Source organism: Ruditapes philippinarum, unplaced genomic scaffold (genome assembly GCF_026571515.1).
Source record: "Ruditapes philippinarum isolate M1 unplaced genomic scaffold, ASM2657151v2 ctg4834_1_1_1_1, whole genome shotgun sequence".
Lineage (NCBI taxonomy): Eukaryota > Metazoa > Mollusca > Bivalvia > Venerida > Veneridae > Ruditapes > Ruditapes philippinarum.
The window spans coordinates 261,851-289,764 of record NW_026858530.1 but is presented as its reverse complement, the minus strand read 5'-3'; the positions used below and the strand labels follow the sequence as shown (position 1 = coordinate 289,764).

Sequence of the window (27,914 nt, the reverse complement as noted above, 5' to 3'; positions counted from 1 at the left end):
TTTGCTATTTGTACATGTCTTGGTTCTTCACGCTTTACAAAGTGTTTAAGCAAAATCAAATTCTATATCAACATTATTGTAATAAAGTAAAAAGACCAATGTGATCATTAATCCGAAACAGCTGCACTAAAATGAGTAACGGTAATTGCTTGTTAATTTCATTTACTTCTAATATGATAATTTTCAAATCAAAATATGAATATAGATACTGTATTTATAGAAAAACTTGAATTTTCTGTTTATTATATACATTTTCCTCTTTTTTAACATTAAAACTTGAACCAATTCCCCTCAGATTTTAAGTATTGGTTGACTTTAGAAGAAAATTATCTGGCAAGACAATAAAATACAGAAATTATGTATCACTGCATTTAAAAATAACTTTTTAAGTAAAAATATGGAAAATAAAAATAGACATATTTCTTTATAAATTTTCTCAATATTTTAAGTATATAATAAATAGATGATGTTCAATTTCTTTCTATAAATACAAGTTTCATTTTCATCGTATAAAGATAAAAACTTCACAAGATTCTACCGTTATATAATTTGTAAAATGTTTCCTTGTTACAACGTATGCTTATTGTTAGCTGACAATTAGAAACTGTGCCACTATGATAATGTGAGAGTGACGTTGCATTTTCTGTGTACACATAAATTTACAATCTTTGTCTGAATAGGTAACACAGGGTTTTTCGAAGCGAATATAGTACTATATAAACTATAGAATTTTAATTGTCTTGATTGCACAGTTGGTAAAGTCATTGTGATGCAATACAAATGAAATATTGTCACGAGTTTGGGCCTCATAATGTCTAACATTTTCCCTTTTTATTCTTTTTTATTTCTGGTTTCCCTTTTTTATTTTACTGAAAATGCAAATGAATTGGAAAATAAAGGCAGTTTTTTTATAATATCTAATAATTTAAATATACCGATAATACTATTTTAACCTGTGTAGTGTGAAGTATGCAGTAGTCAGAATACTTTTGCACTGCACGAGTATTTCGTGCCAACTGAAATAATGTTGAAACAACTTGTATCCATGTATTCATTCCGTTTAGTATTCAGTATTAGATTGTACAAATTTGCTAGATATTACTTTTGAAAACAAATAAATGTAAAATGAGAAGTTAATATAAATTAACACAACACTTAATACTTCTTTACGCCAAGAAAAATATAACATATTCGTATTTGATTACTTATATTTAGAAATTATTTTCGAGAAAAAGTACAGTCCAAATCAGTCTTGCATTGATATTCAACTAAAAGAGTAACTGACAACGTTACCTACTGCACTACACTGATAATTGATTAATTTGTTGATATTTTAATTGATATCGGAAGCCTGCGTGTCTAAAGATTAGAAATAAGATATGATAACTGTTTTACACCGTTATAGCGGTCATTTCCGCTGCGTCACTAAATAATTGTCATAAACGGACAGTACGGTTAATGATAATTTGTATACAATAACAAATTAATATATTTTACTTTTTATTATGTATGACATTTAATTTAAAAGATGGAAAGACTTTATAGCGTGTATGTGTTTTACATTGGATTAATACCTTTTCTTTATGCCGGTGAGTTATATATAAATTACGATTATATCCGACTTACAAGCACATTTCATTGATTCAGCAGTATATTCATAACAATAAGCTTAATCGTTTAAAAATTATCCTACAGCTTTAAACAATACAGCCTGAACTGTATATTTATACTTACAGTTCAAGTATCAATTGCTACACTCAAAGATGGATCAAGTACGGCTATAAATTATATTATTTTCCAGTTAATATTGCAAAATGTACATGAACTTTTACAGAATCAAGATAACGAAATACATAAATTAACTTTTGAATCTTCCTATGCTATAACCATTGAATGAAAATACACCTGTTAAAGTAAATTGGTTTATAATAGTAGGTTTGTGATAAATAAAAATCAGACATAGCAACAAAATACGAAATCTTATATGGATGTTGTTGTCATATGTGAAGTATATGATCCGAATATTATATAAATTTTTATTACCTTTTATTACCTTTTTATTAAATATTTTCATATTGGACGTTTGAGTCATGTGCATTAAACGACCGTGCATATATTTTGACGTGACGTCATTTCCGTAAGACGCGCTAAATGTAAGCGTTATATTATTGTCAATATTATTATTGAGAAAAAGGGTGTCAATGTGATATTTTTCTGATTTTCTGCTATATAATTATGATGTTTTTTAAACAGATATTAAATGTAAATGTATCTTGTTACAATATATAATTCGTTAAGACAATTTTAACTGTATTACAAAATCGTTTAATGCTACTATGTTTCAACAACAACCATACATTTATTCAATTATCACGAAGTTTTTAAGATTTTGTAAACTTTAATTAGTTAACATGTCTCCATGGAAGAATGGACTATTTTAAAATGACAAAAAAAAAAAAACAAACGGCAAACTGTTGTAGGTTCTGTTTAATTGAGCTCATTTATAAACAGTACATCTAACATTTAACCTGTATCCGGATGAAGATCGTTAAGTAAAACCATTCCATGCATGTGACATCTAATGTCGAAAGACTATGTTCTTGTTGCTGCATTTCAAAAGCATTATGGGTCCGACCACTATATAGGTAAATCTGAAAATAAGGTAGTGCAAATTATATTTGTCATTTGCAAAATCGATCTGGACTTGTGTAGATATATTACAGGCTTACAATCATGGATCTGCTACATATTTCGAGACTTTGTCAAAAATCAAATTTGCTATACACTATATATACTATTACAACTACTATTCACTATAAATAATTGGAAAAAAAGACATGCAATATCTTTAGTTTACAATGAGCATATGTGACACGGTATATTTTCCATATTTTATACAATGATAAATTCGTCGTGCTGCATGTGACTGGTATTAGTTTTTGATTCTTTGGTTAGTAATGCATGAAGGATTTTGATATGAACATCAGTATTAATATGTAGGTAGGAAACAGATGACTTAAAAGTATATGATAGAAGATTTAGGTAAATACAAGTTGAGTATTAAAAGAAAAATCAAGTGTTTCAAAAACATTGCAATTTAATGGGTGATCATTTTGAAATTTGGTTCAGTGTAAATTGTCATCAATAGAAAAAACATTTTTTATCGAACAAAAACGGACAAAAAACAAACAAAAAACTGAGAAATATCACAATAAAAAAAGTTAGAAATACCACACAACACAATTGTCCTTCCATGCATGTAACACAGGTCTTGTAGTAATTGAGGGTTTACTGTCTGTTAAAATATTAACTGTTTATTTATATTTACATCAGTCCAAGTCTCAATTGCTACTCTCAAGGATGGATCAAGTACAGTTTCTGGACAACTACAAGTTGTTAGTGGTGTAACTAAAACACTGACATGTGAAACAAGCGTAAGCAAACCAGCTGCTATAATAGTATGGTATATTGGAACACAAGAGAAACAAAGATCCATCTCTAAAACATTCACGTTCAACCCACAGAACAGTGATCATACCAAACAGGTCTATTGTAAGGCCTTTAACACACAACCTGAGAGTCAAGCTGTTGTTTCTTATAAATCATCAATTTATGTTACAGGTACAGTTTTTTTCTGAAAAGCAGTTGAGTCTTAGAATTTATTATAATTTTTAGTAATTTACCGCATAATTTACACCCGAATGACATGATTTGTTTTGCGAGTAGTCATGTACATAAAACATCACATATTTTCAGGATACATTTTTAATTCGACTTCTTTTGAAGTATTGCTACAGCCATTGTGTAATTGCCATCCGCAGACTTTAACGTTCATCATTACTTTTTCAGTTCAATGTATATTCTTCATACTTGACTTACAAGTAGAAAATACTAATAAGACCTTCAAAAAGACATGACTAAACTTGACCTTTATTCATAAATGACATTGGTCTTCAAGGTCATATATTGAAATATTGCTTGTATTTTATCCAATATAAAGCTTGATTTAAAAAAAATGAGGTATTGTTATAGTCCTGTCGGCCCTGTCGTTGCCGATGACGTTGCCGTCCGCAAACTTGTACATTGACCATCACTTGGTGTATGATCTTCATACTTGGCCCATCAACCCTTAGTACAAGACATTCAATTATACCAGATAATCTTGACCTTCTAAAAATGAACTAGACTTTCAAGGTTAAATATCTGACTTTTGCTTAATGCTTTCTGATTTTTGCTATAAGTGTCTATAACTTTGTTATTTGGTAGGTGGTTGTCTTTTAACTACTTGAACTTCATTATCGTCTGTATAGGCCTTCAAGTAAATCAGAAAACCTAGACCTTTACTATAAATGGCATTGGCCTTGAATGTCAAAATATCTAAATTTTCATTCTTTCTGCAATTTTATTATAAATGAATGGATTAACTTCATACACAAATACCACATTCAATTTTCTTTAGGATAAAACCTGCATGTATAATCAAACTTAAATTGATCTCGGCTCATTTATTACAATGACTTTGCATGTAAATTTATTGAAATTTCATAGATTTTTGCTATTTTGACTAAAACTTTATAATAAATAAATGAATTGCGGTCTATCGTTATACTTTATCAAACTAAACGTTTTGATTACACATTCTTAAAGGTTGAACAGACTTTAAGTTTTTGATTTATACTTTGACAAAAGAAGTTTTCCTTCAAATGCAAACAAATTGAACACTTTAGACGAACCTTGACCTTAATTGACATTGATTATCAAGGTGAAATAAATGAAATTATCTTGTTCTTTTCGGTATCTGGTTTTCCGGTAAAATGATATTTGGTTGAATTATGGCCCTTGAATAAAAAGTTCTTTTTTGTGATGCAAGCTACATAGAAGCTTGTCTTGATTTCTTCTAAAACAATTCTGGTGCAAAGTGATCAAAACGGTATAGAAATGATCAATACCAGTTGTGCATCTCATTGATATTTTTCGCTTTATTTATTTCCGTCAGAGTTATGGCCTTTTAATGACTTTATTGTTTTTAGATCTGTCCGAACTTCTCCTGTAATACCACTGATATTTCAATGAAACTTTTTAGGATTTACAAGTTCTTGTTCGTTTTTTACAGGTTTTAGGTTGAATAATGTTTGGTCAAGTAATGGCCAAATGAGGCAACAGTGATCGATTTTGTGTTATTTATGCACGAACTTGATCTATACTTGGACGAAATAAACCTTCTGACGATTAATTTAGTTTTGACATTGACCTGTCATTGACATTGACCGTAAAATTATTAAATATTAGGATTTGTTAACTTACCTTGAAATTTGTTAGAAAGGTTGATAAGATAGTTTTTAGCTCAAATTTGAATATAGGTCACTTGGGGTCAGCCACAAGGTCACACTGCCCAAATATGGAAAAACTTTGTTAACATTCCACAGGTTATATTTTCCACTCAAATATTCTGAAAATTTGTTATGAAGATTGTTTTGATGTTTTTTGCTAAGCTTTGAACATCGGCCTTCCTGAGAAAAAATGTTCACACGGACCAAACGTAGAAAAACCTTCTTTTCACTCTAGGGATTACACTTTTAGCTAATTTAAAGTAATTTTAAGCTGATCTAAATTGGCCAGAAAGGTTGTTTTTATTATTCTAGCTCACGTACAAATAAGGGTATCTGGGGTTAAATAAATTAAAACCTTATAAACACTAGAGATGATATATTTTTATCTCAGATATCCTTACAATATTTGAGAAAGTTTTGTTCTAATGATTTCGGGATTTCTAGCTTTAGTGTCAATATAAGACTTCTTTGATTAAAAAATAAGTGACAGCACGTGAAAAAGGATATATGGGAAAAAAGAAAAAAAACTTAATCACATTTGCAATATGAGAGGTTCAGATATGAACGTTATGATATCAATTTAATGTATGATATTAAGCCTTAATTAATGGCACTCTTCTTATGGAGACTTATTAACATATTTTAAGATTATTGACTTCTTCACTTTTTTAGCCAAGAGTTTAACTAATTGCATTTAGAACCGTGCATATATTTTGACGTGACGTCATTTTCGTAAGACGCGCTAAATGTAAGCGTTATATTATTGTCAATATTATTATTGAGAAAAAGGGTGTCAATGTGATATTTTTCGGATTTTCTGCTATATAATTATGATGTTTTTTAAACAGATATTAAATGTAAATGTTTCTTGTTACAATATATAATTCGTTAAGACAATTTTAACTGTATTACAAAAACGTTAAATGCTACTATGTTTCAACAACAACAATACATTTATTCAATTATCACGAAGTTTTTAAGATTTTGTAAACTTTAATTAGTTAACATGTCTCCATGGAAGAATGGACTATTTTAAAATGACAAAAAAAAACAAAACAAACGGCAAACTGTTGTAGGTTCTGTTTAATTGAGCTCATTTATAAACAGTACATCTAACATTTAACCTGTATCCGGATGAAGATCGTTAAGTAAAACCATTCCATGCATGTGACATCTAATGTCGAAAGACTATGTTCTTGTTGCTGCATTTCAAAAGCATTATGGGTCCGACCACTATATAGGTAAATCTGAAAATAAGGTAGTGCAAATTATATTTGTCATTTGCAAAATCGATCTGGACTTGTGTAGATATATTACAGGCTTACAATCATGGATCTGCTACATATTTCGAGACTTTGTCAAAAATCAAATTTGCTATACACTATATATACTATTACAACTACTATTTACTATAAATAATTGGAAAAAAAGACATGCAATATCTTTAGTTTACAATGAGCATATGTGACACGGTATATTTTCCATATTTTATACAATGATAACTTCGTCGTGCTGCATGTGACTGGTATTAGTTTTTGATTCTTTGGTTAGTAATGCATGAAGGATTTTGATATGAACATCAGTATTAATATGTAGGTAGGAAACAGATGACTTAAAAGTATATGATAGAAGATTTAGGTAAATACAAGTTGAGTATTAAAAGAAAAATCAAGTGTTTCAAAAACATTGCAATTTAATGGGTGATCATTTTGAAATTTGGTTCAGTGTAAATTGTCATCAATAGAAAAAACATTTTTTATCGAACAAAAACGGACAAAAAACAAACAAAAAACTGAGAAATATCACAATAAAAAAAGTTAGAAATACCACACAACACAATTGTCCTTCCATGCATGTAACACAGGTCTTGTAGTAATTGAGGGTTTACTGTCTGTTAAAATATTAACTGTTTATTTATATTTACATCAGTCCAAGTCTCAATTGCTACTCTCAAGGATGGATCAAGTACAGTTTCTGGACAATTACAAGTTGTAAGTGGTATAAGTAAAACACTGACATGTGAAACAAGTGTAAGCAGACCAGCAGCTACAATAGTATGGTATATTGGAACACAAGAGAAACAAAGATCTACATCTAAAACCTTCACGTTCAATCCACAGAACAGTGACCATACCAAACGGGTCTACTGTAAAGCCTTTAACACACAACCTGAGAGTCAAGCTGTCACTTCATATAAAGCATCATTAAATGTGCAAGGTTTTTATAACATTATCTTTTGCTTTGTATTTTTTCAATTAAATGGTATTAACTGCTGGGAATGCCCATCTAACAGTTCAAAGCAATGTACAGGGAATATTTGACTGTGCTTACAGGACATGATTGAAAACAAAGTTCGCATTATTTCTATTGGGAAATAAGAACAATTAAAGTGTGCATCAGATTGTTATCTTTATTGATTATTTACTTATTTAAGATGTAATGTAAGTTGACTTTGTTAAATGTAATTTTGTTTATTGACCTATTTAAATACAGGTCTAAGAAATAATTAAGGGATGATTTCAAAGGGGTAAAATAGATATTTTACCGATATGAGTACATGTTATGTAAATTATGATTATGTGTTTTTTTAAGTAGAAACGTGTTCTTGCATTGCTTTTAACATTAAAGCCAGGGACTTGAAAACATATCATACAGAGTTAAACTAACAGGTTAACATTTATTTACATCAGTCCAAGTCTCAATTGCTACTCTCAAAGATGGATCAAATACAGTTTCTGGACAACTACAAGTTGTTAGTGGTGTAACTAAAACACTGACATGTGAAACAAGCGTAAGCAAACCAGCTGCTACAATAGTATGGTATATTGGAACACAAGAGAAACAAAGATCCATCTCTAAAACATTCACGTTCAACCCACAGAACAGTGATCATACCAAACAGGTCTATTGTAAGGCCTTTAACACACAACCTGAGAGTCAAGCTGTTGTTTCTTATAAATCATCAATTTATGTTACAGGTACAGTTTTTTTCTGAAAAGCAGTTGAGTCTTAGAATTTATTATAATTTTTAGTAATTTACCGCATAATTTACACCCGAATGACATGATTTGTTTTGCGAGTAGTCATGTACATAAAACATCACATATTTTCAGGATACATTTTTAATTCGACTTCTTTTGAAGTATTGCTACAGCCATTGTGTAATTGCCATCCGCAGACTTTAACGTTCATCATTACTTTTTCAGTTCAATGTATATTCTTCATACTTGACTTACAAGTAGAAAATACTAATAAGACCTTCAAAAAGACAAGACTAAACTTGACCTTTATTCATAAATGACATTGGTCTTCAAGGTCATATATTGAAATATTGCTTGTATTTTTTCCAATATAAAGCTTGATTTAAAAAAAAATGAAGTATTGTTATAGTCCTGTCGGCCCTGTCGTTGCCGATGACGTTGCCGTCCGCAAACTTGTACATTGACCATCACTTGGTGTATGATCTTCATACTTGGCCCATCAACCCTTAGTACAAGACATTCAATTATACCAGATAATCTTGACCTTCTAAAAATGAACTAGACTTTCAAGGTTAAATATCTGACTTTTGCTTAATGCTTTCTGATTTTTGCTATAAGTGTCTATAACTTTGTTATTTGGTAGGTGGCTGTCCTTTAACTTTTTTTTTTTTTTCAACAGGCGACATTTTTTTTTTTTTTTTTGATCAAATAATTATATAAACATTGTATTTACAGCATGGGTATATAAACATATAACTATAAATGAATTCAAAGTAAAAAACAGAACATATCATAAAAGAAAAATAATTCATTTTACATACTACACTCATTCATCTGCACTCTCTCACTGCAGTCTGCGCTTTTGATATTGTTATTGATCATATCTATTCATCTTTTCAGTCATTTACTTATCTCTAAAGCTATTTTAAGCGGGGTAAAAATATAATAGTTTGATGTGTAGTTTTTGTATCGGTCAGTACAGCCTAAAAGTTTAAGTCTGCATATATGTAGAGAATAATAATAATAATAGTAATAATAATTATAATAAAAGTAATAATAATTATAAGAAGAGAGGAAACAAAAATATTGTGTTAATCTGCAGAAAGGAAAATTAGATAAGAATTCCACGCGGAATTAAAGGTTTCAACATTTTTATTTATCATTGCAGTCTCTTTTTCAATGTTGTAACAATATGTTATATATTTTTTAGCTCCAAAAACTGTGGGAATACTCTTTTGCATTCTACATTGATAAATATACATCTTAAAGTAAATTAAAATTAGATTTTTAGTTTTTGATAAAGGACTTTCATCTGTTAAGCCAAAAATCATTTCGTCTGCAGTAAATGACAGAAAAATATTCTTTTTTGTTTTGAAATAGATATCAATGATGTCCTTTACAAAACTACATTGCCAAAACAAATGTTCGATAGTTTCGTTTTCATTTTTACAAAAGGTACAAAGAGGATTATCATTATATTTAATTTTATGTAAATAATAGTTAGTGCCAATTATTCTATGAAGAATCCTAATTTGAAACCACTGTATCCTGGAATCTTTTGTTATGTTAAATGGCATTTCGTAAATTTCTTTCCATTTTCTTTCCTCAAAATGAAGATCAAGCTTTTTCATCCAGGTTGCTTTACTTGTTGGTTGTATTATATTAGTATTCAAATAATTGTAACTCTGTTTTGATCCTTCATTGTTAATAATTATGTTTTTTACATAAGGAGGCAATTTTGGTCCACAAGTTTTTTTTACGTCATTCATACTAAAATTAAATTTTGTCATCATTTCATTTATCATATTTTAATTCCATGAAAGATTAAAAGTTTGCATTAAGCCTGAATATATTATTAAAATCTTCTAATGAGAGAAAAGCACCGTAAGAATCAAACATATCTCCGATATAATATACACCGGCTTTAAACCATGAATTAAGAAATATACTTTTATTGCCAATTAGTAATTTATCGTTATAAAACAATGGTAGTTCTGCGAAAGATTCGTTATTGATAGGATACTTATCTATATATGTAGAAAAAGCATTAAAAGTGTCCTTCCAAAAAACGTTTGAAATGCTTTTTGCAATTTTATCTATGTAATGTTTTCCACAGTGAAATATTTTTTGCATATCAAATTCATTTATAAATGTTTTTCCAACAGGCATCGCTAATCATTCTTTTGAACCAGCTTATCTTTAAAGCCATTATAAAAGCATTTAAGTTTAACATTTTTAAACCTACCTCTGAATAGTCCTTAACCATAACAGTATATTTACAGTATTTTTTATTTTAACATTTGCTTGCCATATAAAATCATAAAACATATTGTTAAGTTTATTTATCATGTTCTGAGGTGGTGATGGTAGGGCTATAAAAAGATGGTTTAAAATTGAAATTAAAAGCGTTTTGATAACTGCGATTTTTCCTATTGGAGTGAGAATTCTCCTTTTCCAATGATTTATTAAATTTTGAATCTTAATTAATTTATCTTCATAGTTTATATGTATCATTTGTTTCAAATTTACATCAAAAATTATGCCCAGCATTTTGAAATTATGTTGAAATTAGGCTGTCTTTTAACTACTTGAACTTCATTATCGTCTGTATAGGCCTTCAAGTAAATCAGAAAACCTAGACCTTTACTATAAATGGCATTGGCCTTGAATGTCAAAATATCTAAATTTTCATTCTTTCTGCAATTTTATTATAAATGAATGGATAAACTTCATACAGAAATACTACATTCAATTTTCTTTAGGATAAAACCTGCATGTATAATCAAACTCAAATTGATCTCGGCTCATTTATGACAATGACTTTGCATGTAAATTTTTTGAAATTTCATAGATTTTTGCTATTTTGACTAAAACTTTATAATAAATAAATGAATTGTGGTCTATCGTTATACTTTATCAAACTAACCTTTTTGATTAGACATTCTTAAAGGTTGAACTGACTTTAAGTTTTTGATTTATACTTTGACAAAAGAAGTTTTCCTTCAAATGCAAACAAATTGAACACTTAAGATCGAACCTTGACCTTAATTGACATTGATTATCAAGGTGAAATAAATGAAATTATCTTGTTCTTTTCGGTATCTGGTTTTCCGGTAAAATGATATTTGGTTGAATTATGGCCCTTGAATAAAAAGTTCTTTTTTGTGATGCAAGCTACATAGAAGCTTGTCTTGATTTCTTCTAAAACAATTCTGGTGCAAAGTGATCAAAACGGTATAGGAATGATCAATACCAGTTGTGCATCTCATTGATATTTTTCGCTTTATTTATTTCCGTCAGAGTTATGGCCTTTTAATGACTTTATTGTTTTTAGATCTGTCCGAACTCCTCCTGTAATACCACTGATATTTCAATGAAATTTTTTAGGATTTACAAGTTCTTGTTCGTTTTTTACAGGTTTTAGGTTGAATAATTTTTGGTCAAGTAATGGCCAAATGAGGCAACAGTGATCGATTTTGTGTTATTTATGCACGAACTTGATCTATACTTGGACGAAATAAACCTTCTGACGATTAATTTAGTTTTGACATTGACCTGTCATTGACATTGACCGTAAAATTATTAAATATTAGGATTTGTTAACTTACCTTGAAATTTGTTAGAAAGGTTGATAAGATAGTTTTTAGCTCAAATTTGAATATAGGTCACTTGGGGTCAGCCACAAGGTCACACTGCCCAAATATGGAAAAACTTTGTTAACATTCCACAGGTTATATTTTCCACTCAAATATTCTGAAAATTTGTTATGAAGATTGTTTTGATGTTTTTTGCTAAGCTTTGAACATCGGCCTTCCTGAGAAAAAAATGTTCACACGGACCAAACGTAGAAAAACATTGTTTTCACTCTAGGGATTACACTTTTAGCTAATTTAAAGTAATTTTAAGCTGATCTAAATTGGCCAGAAAGGTTGTTTTTATTATTCTAGCTCACGTACAAATAAGGGTATCTGGGGTTAAATAAATTAAAACCTTATAAACACTAGAGATAATATATTTTTATCTCAGATATCCTTACAATATTTGAGAAAGTTTTGTTCTAATGATTTCGGGATTTCTAGCTTTAGTGTCAATATAAGACTTCTTTGATTAAAAACTAAGTGACAGCACGTGAAAAAGGATATATGGGAAAAAAGAAAAAAAACTTAATCACATTTGCAATATGAGAGGTTCAGATATGAACGTTATGATATCAATTTAATGTATGATATTAAGCCTTAATTAATGGCACTCTTCTTATGGAGACTTATTAACATATCTTAAGATTATTGACTTCTTCACTTTTTTAGCCAAGAGTTTAACTAATTGCATTTAGAACCAGTTTATAGTCTTCGACAAAAAGTGTATTAACCATGAACCTTAGGTCAAAATTAGTCCTGTCCAGGGGGTTACCATACCTTATGTAGATTAATATATTAGAAAACACATCAAATCTTATGGTGGACAACTACTGTGCTCAAAGCTTGCATATTTGGCATGCCGCCTTGCCTTTTAGACCTTCATAAGTCTTTAACCTAAGGGATGCTATTCAGTATGAAACGAATCGTTGAGAAAAAAATCTAAAGTTTTATGAACGGGTTTCTTCCTAAATTAAAAGATTATTTTTGATTATTCGAAGTTTTGTTCGAGCGTATATTGCCCGGCCTTTTTGATGCTCTTGTTTAAGCTAATACGGCATTCTATGTTTATCTGACATATAAAGAGGTTTATAAAATCAAAACGATCTGTTTAGCAAAATCAGGGTTGACTTGATTTTCCTACTAGATCTGTTAATTTCAAACAAATATATTCTTTACCGTAATATATATCTTATATTGATACATTATCGACATGGGAAATAGGGAGGAACTTTGCTTTTTCAGGAGATAATAAATGTAATATTAACTTGCAAGTTAATTATATGATGAGCTCTATGAGAAAAAAACTAATGGACAAACATTATCAGTAGATCATTTACATGGATGTTTACAATAAACTAATTTACAGTCAGACTTATCTATGTTTTGCTATTTGAACCTCTTATATGGCAATTGTTTGCTGAATCACTTCAGTTTTAATATGCATCGATAGTCAAAAGCATTAATTTTCTCCATTCATCAACTAGTGAAAAAGTACACGTCTTTCAATAATGTTCTGATACCATCATTTAATTATTTCTTATACATTTCATTGTTTTAGTCTTTACTTTCACATGATTTCACATTCTGTTTTTGTTTTTTGCATTGGCAGTTTATTAGTTAGGAATGCCTTGATTGATTGTCTTATGATATCTATCAATCTCGCATTGGGGTAGAATACTTCTAGCCAGTTTTCTTTTCATTGTCACTCTTTTTAATATTTTCTGTGAAATTGACTTCTTCAAGCATTTAAATTGGAATGGATCAATAATTCATGTTTATTTCAACAAACATACTTTTTCTGGACTTTCAGTGCAGAATCATATCAACATTTCATAGGGACATTGTTTCGTGAAAAAAAAAAACATTTTGCATTAACCAGTTACAAATATATTTTGGCAACCCTGACCTCAGCCTTTCTGCAGTTTTTGCCAAAATACCGCTTAGCAAATTTCATTAAAACTTTACAGGAATGTACTTCGGGTAGTCACTTTTAAAATTATTCAAAGAAATATATAACATGCATGATTCTGGTTACCATGGCAGCATAAAGAAATGAAAACAAAAACTTTTTTTTTAAAAAATCGAAGGAGTTAGAGCTGAGATATTTAGCATGGATCTTCTATTGGGTGTATCACGAATTTTCTGAAGTAAAAGCCATGGTGTCATATTTGGTCTTGCCCTATGGGGTCATTGATTTTCCATAAAATATTTAGTAAAATCAAAGAAAATCTTAAAAAAGATAGGAATAGGAAATTCGGCATTAGATATCTCTTAGTGATTTCTTCCAATCTTATTCAAATAAAATCAGTTGGTCTGAAATATCGTTTTGATGATATCTATGTCAGGTTTGAATATGGGTCACCTTGGGTTGAAAACTAGGTCACACTGCCCAAATATGATAATAAAAGCCTTGTTAACACTCTAGTGGTCACATTTTTGACTCAATTGTCTTGAAACATGGTCAGGATGCTTGTCTTGGTAATTGCTCGGATGAATTCGATTGGTCAGGTGAGCGATCTATGGTCATCTTGGCCCTCTTGTCATAACAAACTGTAAATGTTCATTGCAACCACCAAACTTTAGCTTTCAATAACAATGATTGTATTTACCACTGGAATTCATAGCAGGCACAGACTTCCAGAAAAAACTATTCATTTGTGTAGCAAACGGTGACATCTAATACAACTGTTGTTTTCCCTTAGCAATAGCAACCAGTTAAGGTTTTACACTTGCACTGTTTCCGACACGAAAATGAACTTTGTAATATTGGTTTAAGATTTAAGTTTTATTTCTGCTTTATTTATAGTTTTCAATATTACTTGTCCCTTGTAATGGGCAATATTTATATTCAGCTAAGAATAGTAGGGTCATCATGGCCCTTTTGCTATTGTTTTTTTATCTTTAATAAAAGATTGTAGCTTTCAACATTTTTCATTTGAAATATATATGTATAGTGCTTCTTTTTACATACTAAAGTTTGGCACATTTTTCAGACTAATCACCCAAATTTCAAAATAATTAATTTTTAACAAATACATCTTCAAACAAATATGAATTTGCAGATCAATATGATTCATGCCAAATGAATTTAACTAGTCTTTGAATTCATTTTTAAAAGATATATACATCATTATGTTAATGTTACAGAGTTGTATTGTTTTTGATATTTATAGTACATGCAACAACACCTACACTAACCAACAAGACAACTGGTAGTATGATATTGCTAGAGAATGATCCCATCACTATGGAATGTATTACCTCAGCAACAAGACCAGCAGCGACTGTTACGTGGTGGAAAGGTTCATCTAGTCTAACAAACATACAGAACACCAACATCAGTCAAGGAAATCTTATCTCGGTGAAAAGTGTTGTATCATTTACACCTAGAAAAGCTGATGACAGAAAAGTTATTTTTTGTCAGTCTTTTGTATCAGGGCAAGATAACAGACCCAGTGCACAACAAGCTATTAAGGTGTATTGTATGTATATGTTGAATCATTAATGCTTTTATTTGTTTAATATGTTATTTTATCATTGATAATTGCTAATTAAATGTTTCATTTCTATCAGGTCACATGTAATATTTATAAACTTAACCTTGTATATTCAGATTTATTTGCAGAATATTTTTTATGGAATTAAATAGTCATTTTTTTCTTTTTGTAAAGGAAAACAAAAATTAGATACACATCATTTTATTTGTTGTGCAACTATAAGCAGTGAATATTAATAATGTAAAAGGATGTGTCTTTTTGTTTTGAATAAGTTTTCATGACTTAAATCAATTGCTTTGTACATACATGTTATTTATTTCAGGGCCTCCAGCTACTCCATCTATACCAACATTAGAATTTCCTTTCCTTGAAAATCAAACAGGAAAAAGCATTTATTGCTCTTCCAAAGATTATGGTAATCCAGCATCTACTGCAAGATGGCATAAACAATATGGAACACCAGACAACAGTGATTCTAGAAGACTAAATTTACCAACTATGACGTCACAGATGGATGGTTCTTCTGTATCTTGTCAGCTTGATAATTATTTTACACTGGTCAAAGGTTCAACTATAAAGTCTCCATCTGTGAAATTAGAAGTGGAATGTAAGTATAAAAACCAGTACAGTCTTTTCTGTCTATTTCCTACAGTTTTGTACATATTTCTTTTTTATTTTGCCATGAAAGTGAAACATTTTAAAGTAGATGAAAGTTTGTATGCATGTTTAACACTGCCATCATTGAGATTTATGATAAACAATTGTTATTTTCAAAGGACTATTTATACTATAAGGAACGTAGCAACAAATATTGGGGCACCACATGGGACACAGCTATTTTAAACAATATGTTTCTGAATGCAAAAATGAAACTGCCGAGCGGACAGTCCATTTAGAGCTTATTCGAACTTAACTGAATACCCATTTCTAAATGGACATTATCTTGATGCAATCTTTAAGACTGCAAACAGCTGTTTTGTTTCGTTATGCAATGTTTACATATCACAAAGTATAACGATATAACGGAACAAGACATATATTTTTTTTGTAAATCGAATTGTTCATCCTGGTATATTACAGATATATGGACATTGTTCAAGAATTACAAATATGCAATTTGTTTTTAATAATTATGTTATTTACTTACTCAATCTAGAAAATGCGATTGCAATGAAATTCATATATCTAAATGTTTCGCTCTTGGTGCAGTAATTTCATATTTATCATGCATATATACTAAGAAATGAAAAAAGAGAGTTGACAATATTTTTATTGCAATATCAGGCCTTCCCGGCTTTTATATGTATCGTCTGGTTGTTATATTCAGTACACTCCTTATAGATACAAAAGGTTTTAAAAAAGTTATCGTAAATAAATTAAACCAAAAACATGTTTGCCAAATATAATTTGAAATTACATGCACTAATAAAGCTGAATGAAATAACGCTATTACCAAGATTTTTTTTGTTATCAAGATTTTTTATTGATAAGTCTTTAGGCCTCCGGCCCATAAACATTTACAACATATATATAATATACATACATAAACAGTGAGTGATACAGACATGATTAAATACAAAACTAACAGTATTTCAGTATTCATTGAAAAATATCTAAGAAACCTTGTCTTTTATCTAATGCATAGAACAAATACATTGCAGTGTTTCTAATTTCATTTTCGTTAGACATTAATGAATAAAATTTAGCAAGTGTTGGTAGCATTCTGTAATTTTCCGAAATATATTGGCAACGTATATCATTATATAGAGGACAGATTAACATAAAATGGAACTCGTCCTCTATTGAAGTTTCACAATAAGGACATATACGTTCTTCTCTACTTAAGCCATAATGTCTACCTGTTTCAATAAGAAGATTGTGAACAGAGCATCTAAAAGAAGCAAAACATTTTCGAAATTTGACAATATCTAGGACATGTACATAATATTCAACTGTAAATCTTGTTTTATATGATGAATAATATGTCAATTTCTTATTAAGCATACATTTGGCACTCCAATTTTGTAGATATTGATCTTTTAGTCTATTGACATACAGATTCAAAAAATCATCATTAATAGTTTCATTTTGGTTTTCCCAAATATAGCCAAAACCATTACTAAATAAATTTTCTCTGATATCTGAAACCCAATTTTTCCTACCTATTGTATCATAATATAATAGCATATTATAACATAATTTAGGATATCTATTGTTTGGCATTTTTAACAGTCTTAGCCAATATCTAATACAATTTTTTGATGAGTAGATATACATTGGGTATCGTCCCAAGTCACCCATAACTGCATAGTTGCAAGCATTAGAGTTTACTTGTAAAAATCTTTTACAACAAAATATATGGAGTGATTCAATACAGGAAATATTACTAAGACCCCACAATTCCGAACCATACAGCATAATCGGTTTTATCTTAACATCAAATATTTTATAGAAAGTATTATAAGGTATGCAACCATATTCCTGAACAGAACTTAGAATATACAGAAACACTCTTTTTGCCTTAATAGACATATGCTCTGCCATTTTGTACATAGATAATTTGCTGATAAAATGAACACCTACATAATCAAATCCTTTAACAACTTCAATATTTTTACCAGAATAGTGCCAATGTTCATGTTTTGACAATTGTCCCCCATTTTTAAAAACCATAATTTTTGTTTTGTCTATATTAACAACAAGTTTATATTGATTACAAAAATCTTGGAGACAATTGAGCTGTCGTTGAAGACCAACGATAGTATCAGATACAGACGCTATATCATCTGCAAACATAATCATAAATATTTCCAGAGTATCAGGATACAATTGAATACCCCTTATATTATTACTTAAAAACAAATCATGTAATTCATTAATATATAATGCAAATAATATTGGACTTAGACTACAGCCTTGACGTAATCCTGTGGGGCAATCAAAAATATCAGAAACTTCAGATTTAGATTTAACAAAGCTTTTAACCGATACATAAATAGATTTAATTGTGTTATACAAACAACCAGTTATTTTGTTTTTACGTAATATATCATATAAAATCGGCCGATCTATAGAATCAAAAGCTTTCTGAAAATCGATGAAAGCTACATAAACTGGCTTTCGTTTCTGTTGGAGATATTTAGATACAATAGAGTATAGTATAAAAGCATTGTCAGTAGTACAATAGTTTTTCCTAAAACCTGCCTGACATTCTGAAAGCTTTCCATATGCCTCAATGTAAAAAGTAATTCTGTTGGTAATAATATTAATATATACTTTGCTTATGACATCAATTAAGGATATTCCTCGATAATTATTAGGGTTTAGCAAATTGCCTTTTTTATGAACAGGTATAATTACACAATGACACCATTTTTCAGGGAATATCCCAGAAATAAATATCTTATTAAATAATTTGCACATATAAGGAAGTAGAGTATCTAAACCATAAATGATATGTGAAGGTATTAGTGTGCCTCCAGTTGCCTTGTTAGACTTTAATTTTTTAACAGCTTCATTTACTTCATCCTCAGATGTTTGGCTATTAAATAGAAACTTCTCAATCTCATCTAAATTATCTATTTCATCTGAATTTACATCTTCACTAACTGTAGCGGGTAAATTTCCACCAATACCTCCATCAATATCAGCAACAGAAAACAACTGTTTAAAATGAGAAAACCATGTATCTATACTTATAGGTGAATCTCTGTTGCCTGGTTTTGATATATTACAGTCAATGTTTTGTTCAACTCTAGTTTTGTGCAACAAAATATGAATATACCCTAACATAATGATATGTGGCGGAACAAGATTCGTTATTGATGATCCATTTCCACCTTCAAAATGCTTGTATAAACTTCACTTATAATTAATCATTCATGATGTATAAAACACAATAGCATCATGCTTACGAAGACTCCTCACTTTAAGGAAAAACATATAAATCAAATACAGAAATATGAAATCAAATTTGTGTGGGGTAAACAATGTGTTCAACAATATTTCATGTATGTATCGTTGGGCAGTTAACCTTACTAGTGTTCCAGGATTCTTTATCCATACATTCCTAATCTCTACAAGTTATTGCCAACTTCCCACATAGATCAGAGTAGAAGGACGTATGATGTCAGACAAAATGTATTATCACATCAACATAGAGTCAATAATTCTGTAAATCTTTCAATATCATCCTAAAATGTTTACCGTAAAAAGATAAACATACATCAATAAAATCCAGTGTTACACAGATGATAGTTTGAAAAGTTATAATTTCTGTATTTTACCAAGTGTTAAATGATTTTGAATTAGATAATATCATTCCAAATAAATATCGGTCTTCTAATCAATACAGATAATCCAATTACCCACATTATGGTAGATGGAATAATTACGAAGTCAGTGGCAATAAATGAGGGTCAGACATTGTCAGTACTATGTAATGCAACAGGAAATCCAACACCAACAGTAAAATGGATTGGACAAACCCTGAGCAGTACCTATTTGACATTTCATGACATTGATCGCACAAATCATGGAATATATACATGTAGAGCTGAGGCAACCTCGGAAAAATATCGAAACCATGATTTTGTTACAGAGACAATTATAGATATAATTGTTGATCGTAAGTATATTATTTTATCAATGGTATTGGTTATTTCCAATGAAGTTAATTTAACCCATTGATATATACTTATTAGTACACGAGACAATACCTGATTTTTTTTATCACAACCAACCATATGTTTGAAATAATAAATAGCTTCCGACTTGAAAAATATAGTTTTCCTCTCGATAAGATTGGCCTGCTGTATGCTATTAAGGGTTATGAAAATACTACTCGAGTATTGCTAATAATTTACCATGTTGTTCTATTAACAGTATAAATTATTTAATATTTTGTAAATTACCACATATAAACATATACTCATTATCCACAATATCTTTGTTTTATATATGTAGAATTCACTTTACCGGTAAAAGTATTTGTGGGATTTGAATATTATCTATTTGTATCTCACACATGTCATTTGTCTTATTGATATCCAAACAAATGCAAACAAAGTTTTGAAATGTAATGGATATTAAAAATACGAGTATTTGGCAAGGTTAAGCTTGCAACTGAGTGACATCTTTTCCACTGAGTTTAATAAGAAATTTCAAAATGCCTGTTAAGTTTTTTCCAATTTTAAGATGTTGCATAGAAAAAAAAAATTCTCTGATCTTTTCTGCAGAGAAACAGAATACTGATAAGAACGTATCTGTAAAGACAGGTGCTATTGCCGGAGGATTGATTGTGACTGTTATTGCAATAATTGTTATTGTCGTTATCTCTGTTATTATTGTGAAGAAAAGGAAATCTAAACAAGAAGGTAAAACATGTTCATAAATGACCAGCTTTGAACAGAAGTGAATGATATGAACGAGGAGTAACAGCAAGTTACTTGTCCTATGAAAATAATCATGATGTATATAATTACTTTTGTAACAAAGAAGAAAAAATATCTAAGAAGACCTAAGTTGGAATATAAATATCAATTTAATTTTACCCATGAAATATGGTGCTATATCAGTCAAATGTATTTCACATTTGTTAAAGATAAATATGAAATATAAATATGAAAGTGGGCGGAGTCAAAACTCATATTTATTTCAAGGGACTTCTTTCGCCATTTTGCTTAAAAAATCTAATAAATAAAACAACTTTTTGTTGAATTCTGTTTTAAAAACTATCTAGAATGATAGAAAATGGTCTAACGAAGAAATCAAATCCGGAAATCAATATATTTTATACAGTCATAAAGTCTGTACAAACGTTTAAGGAGTTGTTTACGTTACGTCACAATGTAGCGCCAAAACAGTGCGTGCAAAAACAATCAAAACAAGACCGCTATTCCGCAAACCAATTAAATTTCACATTAATTTCAAAATAAATACTCTGTTTTTCGCTTGAAAATATAAAATGAAATGAAATAAACACACGAACTTTTTACGTTAATTGAACTGCGTAACGCATCTTTACTGTGCGCTGTACAATTGCAGTGGCGAAGCAGGCGAGGGGATTCGTAACCATTTTTCTTTGATAATGAAATTAAATAAAAATGTTTTTTTTTTTCGCTTTTTGTGAAATATGGTATATATTTTCACTCAACATGATACAATGCCACATGTTTCACTCAAACGAAAAAGTGTCATCTTCATAATTAAAATATCGTTACCCCACAAAAAGTGAAACAAATGTTTCTATAATAAATATACAATATTTAATAAAAAAAGTCTTAATCAAGGTAATATCAATGTAAAGTGCGTCATATAATATATAGATTTATATAATTATAATATATTTCTTTCTTCTTAGGAGACAAAGCAATTACAGAAACTGAAAGAAGGTATTTATTTTATAATTATAAAATTATCTTTTTTTTTTGTTTCAGTTATGCAATTCATTTGAATATTAACGAAGCAGGAAAACGTTTTTTAATCATACTCTTTTATATTCCTATTGTATAATAGTTTAATTATTGAAATGTTTTTTTAATTCACATAAAGTGATAAGGATATGCATTATTGTTATACATACTTAATGATTTCAGATTGACATATGAAAGTCTTCAAACGGTATCTGAAGCTCAAACAACATATTCTTCATTATCATATGAGACAGGTATCATTTTTTTGTTACGTTCAATACCATTTAAAGATCATTTTCTGCGCATGACATAAATATTTTAAATGCAAAATTATGCAACCACTAAATCTGTGCTACCCTTTTCCATTGTGCTTACACAGTTCTTACTATCTGTATGCCATTGAACTGTTTTACCGTTAAATTTTGAAATAAAATTATCCAGACAAAATTGAATTGCTAACAGTTCCCAATTCGTCGAACTCTGACAACGTTCATAATCTGACCATATTTTGTGTGCCACAGAACCATCATAGTCAATATATGCAGCACCTGCCACCGCTGACGCATCAGAATATATGAAAACTTCCGGTACAAATTCCTTAAATAAAGATTTCTGAAAAGGAGAACTTAATATGTTTGTCCAGAATTCAAGAAATGATTTGCACGTTGAAATGATTTTTTATAATAAATAATAGCTGATTCAACAAAATCCGAATGATCTATAGCTGACTTGTTATTTTTCATAATATAACTCGGAGGTTTAACTAAAAATGGTATTACATAACCATATCTAATAACAGACAATACATCTCTATCTGCTCTATCAGTCCAATATTACAGATAACTGTTTAATCTTCCTTTAACAGATAAGTCAGAAATTGAGCAAGAGTTTCCAAATTGATTTGCAATAAAGAATGATAATTAATGCTACAGAAAAAGTCACTTTTAGCAAAATTCCAATACTTATCATCAGAATCACTTTCTATTTGCTGATTGTTGTTGTTGTTGCATGCCTTAGTCCACACTGAATCGTTGTTGTTGTTGTTGCTGCGGGCTGTTAACATTGTTACAGACGTTTTTGTTACATTTCAAACAACAGCCTTTTTTCAGCTGTAATTATGTAGATGAAATTTTGTATGCATGTTTTACTTTGCCATTTTTGAAATTTATGAAGAAAAATTGTTAATTTAAAGGGCTATTTATACTTTGCTGAACGTAACTAACAAACATTGGGTCACCACACGGGACACAGCAATTAAAAAAAAAGTTTTCTGAATGAAACGATTAAACTCCCGATCGAACAGTCCATATAGGGCTTTTTCGAACTTAGCTGAACACCCACCTCTAAATGGACATTATTTCCTTCTGCAATGTTTAAATATGCCAAAAGATAATGATTTTAGGAAAGGAACGGAACAAGAAAAAATTTATTTTTTCGTGTCAATGGTTTATTTTCATCCTGGTATATTACAAATATGTGTACATTGTAATGCACTCTGTTTTTCTTCATCAAAAAAACTATGTTCTTTACTTATTTAATCTCGGAAGTTCTGTTATATCTAAATGTTTCGCTCTTACTTACAAATGAAAAAAGTGAGTTGACAATATTTTTTTTTGCAATATCAGGCTCTCTAGTCTTTAATATGTATCGAATGGTCGTCATATTCAGTACACTCCTTATAGATATATATAATTTCAAAAACATTATCGTACATAAATTGTTATAAGAATTGTTATTGTCGTTATCTCTGTCATTATTGTGAAGAAAAGGAAATCTAAACAAGAAGGTAAAACATGTTCATAAATGACCAGCTTTGAACAGAAGTGAATGATATGAACGAGGAGTAACAGCAAGTTACTTGTCCTATGAAAATAATCATGATGTATATAATTACTTTTGTAACAAAGAAGAAAAAATATCTAAGAAGACCTAAGTTGGAATATAAATATCAATTTAATTTTACCCATGAAATATGGTGCTATATCAGTCAAATGTATTTCACATTTGTTAAAGATAAATATGAAATATAAATATGAAAGTGGGCGGAGTCAAAACTCATATTTATTTCAAGGGACTTCTTTCGCCATTTTACTTGAAAAATCTAATAAATAAAACAACTTTTTGTTGAATTCTGTTTTAAAAACTATCTAGAATGATAGAATATGGTCTTACAAAGAAATCAAATCCGGAAATCAATATCTTTAATACAGTCATTAAGTCTGTACATACGTTTAAGGAGTTGTTTACGTTAGGTCACAATGTAGCGCCAAAACAGCGCGTGCAAAAACAATCAAAACAAGACCACTATTCCGCAAACCAATTAAATTTCACATTTATTTCAAAATAAATAGTCTGTTTTTTGCTTATAAAATGAAATGAAATAAACACACGAACTTTTTACGTTAATTGAACTGCGTCACGCATCTTTACTGTGCGCTGTACAATTACAGTGGCAAAGCAGGCGAGGGGATTCGTAACCATTTTTCTTTGATAATGAAATTAAATAAAAATGTTTTTTTTTTCTTTTTTTGTGAAATATGGTATATATTTTCACTCAACATGATACAATGCCACATGTTTCACTCAAACGAAAAAGTGTCATCTTCTTAATTAAAATATCATTACCCCACAAAAAGTGAAACAAATGTTTCTATAATAAATATACAATATTTTATAAAAAAAGTCTTAATCAAGGTAATATATATATTTTTTTTGAAGCCCAAGAGGTAACTCCGTTTATTGTCCCGGTAATAGGTAAAATAGGGTCGGGGATCTATCCACTATTTTACCTTACAATTTATTATAATGTTACAAAAAACATATTACGGGCATTTATATCATACATTATTTTATAATACATACAATACACAGAAGATAAATGTTCTCTTGGGATTCAGAGTATTTCATTTTCACTAAAACTGGATATAATATACACAGACTGTAATATATAAGTAGGTAATTCAAAAAAGGTTCTATCTATTTGCTATCATATCAACTAATGAGTACATAAATTTTTTAATTTTAACTTTTGTATAACTAACTATTGAAGATGCTAGCTTTAAACTGCAGACAAGGCCTTGTAAAGATGGTATTATCTCCCTCCTCTTGCACAAGAATTTATATCTTTTTAATTCTAGACAAAAATATTAAATTGACATTGGTCACCTTTTTGATACCCTAAAATAAATGTTTTACAATCAACCTTCCAATCAACATTATGACATTTTAACAATTGTTGCACATCTGAGATAAAAGTTTTTATAACCGAACAATTCCAGAATAAATGAGATAATGTCTCTTTTCTTCTTTGCAGAAAGTGCATTTATCAGATTGTGTCAATTTCATTTTAGTCATTAAATAGTTTGTTCCTAGAATTCTATGGGTGATTCTAGTTTGAAGCCATTGAAGGTAACTATAATTAGTTTCAGTGTGAACCCATTCAAACAGGTATTTCCACTCAGTATCATCAATGTTAAAATAAGCATTCCATTTTGATATACATGTAGGTATTTGACAATTATCAATAAATACATTATATATGGTAGAGGTTCCACTTCTACATAAATATATTATGTTTTATATAAAAGGGAATAGACGGCAATTATACCTTGGTATTAGAATATTCTATTTTTGGAGACTTTATGTACTTTCTAATAGCACTTTTCGAACCTTCATAAACTAAAAAAATCATATTTGTACCAATTTTTGTTTCTAAATGTTCTTTACTCACAAAATTTCCATTTTTTTTGCATAATATCTTTGATAAAAAACACTCCATTTTCATACATTGATTTAACATACACAGGCTTTCTATCTATCAAAATATTATTATTGTAAAACAATGGACAGTTAACAAACTGGTCTATATCTGTTATTTTCACAATATCTTTATAATCAATAAATGCTAACAAAACATCATTCCGAAAGTAATTGTACATTGATTTAGATTCAATTCCGACATAACACTTTCCACAGTTAAAAACTTTGTCATAATTAAAAATGTTACTAATAAATGTGAAACATTTTTTACCACTTCCAGTGAGAAGTCTTCTAAACCATGTTAATTTCAAACTTTTCATATAAGCAAAAACATCAATCATTTTTAAACCACCTTCCCTGTAGTTTTTTATTAAAACACTAGATTTAATTTTTAATGGGCCACCCCAAACAAATTCATAAAACATTTTATTAATATCTTTGAGTATTTGTGTACTTGGGTTTGGAAGAGACATAAACAACTTTGTTAGAAGTGGTAATATAATTGACTTAACAACTGTAATTCTACCAATAGGAGTTAACTCCCTCCTATTCCAGTACTTTATGCAATTTTCTATTTTCTTAAATTTATCTGTGAAATTAATATCTACCATTTTTTAAAATCTACATGAAAATTTATACCGAGCAATTTGAAAGCTCTGCCACCCCAGTTCAGTTTCCACTTTGGTTTAATAGATCTAGTACTATATTTGTGTAAGCCTATCCATATAACATGTGTTTTTTCAAAATTTACCTTAAGTCCAGAATATTTAGAAAATGTATGGAGGGTATCTAAGGTGTTATTCAAAGAAGCTTCTGATCCATCTAATAAAAGAGAAGTGTCATCAGCGAACTGAGATACTTTATATTCCACATCATTAATATTGATTCCTTTAATATCTTTAAAGTTTCTTATCTTAATTGCTAGTATTTCAGCACACAAAATAAAGATATACGGACTTATGGGGTCTCCTTGACGACAGCCTCTCCCTATTTCGAAGAAGTCAGAGAGAAATCCATTTAACTGTACAGCTGTTTTTACATTTTTCATAAATAGAGATATCCATTGTTTAAACATTGGACCAAAATTGAAGAAAGAGAGTGTGTTTTTTTATGAAATTAAAAGACAAGGTATCAACAGCTTTTTCAAAATCTATCATCAATGGCATTCCAGGAATCTTATGTTTTTCTGTGTAGTTCATGACATCATATAATAAACGTATGTTCTCACCAATAAATCTACCTTTTATAAAACCAGTTTGATCAGAAGAAATTAATGAGTCTAAAACTGTTTTTAACCTATTGGCTATTGATCCTGACGCTAATTTATAAACAACATTTAAAAGGGTAATTGGTCGCCAGTGTTTTAAAAAATGTCTAGGCTTGTTATCTTTTGGAATGCAAGTAATAATTTCCTTGCTTCTGAGTCACTGACAATTCTTCATTTCTAAATCCATAATTAATTGCTCTCAAAACAAAATGACCAATTTTTTACCAGAAAAACTTTATAAAAATCAGCTGTAAACCGTCTGAGCCTGGACTTTTGTCATTTTTTCATACTTTTTAAAGTGTTTTGACAGTTCAGAGAAAGATAGGAGTCCTTCTAGACTATTTGATTGTTCTCTTGATAATTTGTATATATCATTTGTATTGTCAAGAATATCATTAATATTTTTCCTCCAATAACATCAGCATTACTATATAAATTTCTGTAAAAGTTTTCAGTCTCATTTAATATTGATTTTTGGTCATAGATAAAAAACCCATCTATATTTTGTAGGTATGGAATTATTTTACTAGCATAATTATATTTTTCTAAATTACAAAATTTTTTTCTTGTTTTTTCCCCTTCATCTATCCATTGTGCTCTTGATCTTATCACATGACCCCTTATTTTCTTAGTTCTTATACTTTCCAGTTTTGAATGTAAATCAGATAAAGTTTTCTTATTTTCTTCATCTATATTTGTCTCTATGTCTTGAATTTTGGAGGGGAGAATGTTTTCTTCAGAATTTCTTTTTTTGGTTTTGTAACTAGAAAAAGAGATGGTTTTGCCTCTTATTTACATGAACAGGGTTTCTAAAAAAAGTTGATCATCAATACTAAATTGTAAATCTTCATAATTGACATTTTTCAAACAGTCAATATTATATACAGGCAACAAATATTGCAATATTACATTATCTATCTTTTCATTAATACAATTTAAATATTCTAGGTCACATAATAAAGAATTATTAAATTTCCATAAACCTTTCCCATGTACAATATTTTGTAAATCAATTTTAAGAATTATAAT

The 27,914-nt window shown here is 29.4% G+C and overlaps 1 protein-coding gene across 1 annotated transcript in view; it reads left to right on the top strand.

Annotated features, from left to right (window-relative positions):
• The first annotated feature begins 1,455 nt into the window (after positions 1-1,455).
• LOC132753504 (hemicentin-2-like) overlaps positions 1,456-27,914 on the top strand; it is a 30,493-nt gene continuing 4,034 nt past the window's right edge. Inside the window, exons 1-10 of the mRNA XM_060743986.1 lie at positions 1,456-1,589; positions 3,334-3,621; positions 7,260-7,547; positions 8,021-8,308; positions 15,123-15,431; positions 15,769-16,053; positions 19,801-20,073; positions 20,684-20,821; positions 21,808-21,838; positions 22,043-22,113. Of these exons, the coding sequence (XP_060599969.1) occupies positions 1,529-1,589; positions 3,334-3,621; positions 7,260-7,547; positions 8,021-8,308; positions 15,123-15,431; positions 15,769-16,053; positions 19,801-20,073; positions 20,684-20,821; positions 21,808-21,838; positions 22,043-22,113 (2,032 nt within the window). The 5' untranslated portion in view covers positions 1,456-1,528. The remainder of the gene's footprint in view (positions 1,590-3,333; positions 3,622-7,259; positions 7,548-8,020; positions 8,309-15,122; positions 15,432-15,768; positions 16,054-19,800; positions 20,074-20,683; positions 20,822-21,807; positions 21,839-22,042; positions 22,114-27,914) is intronic.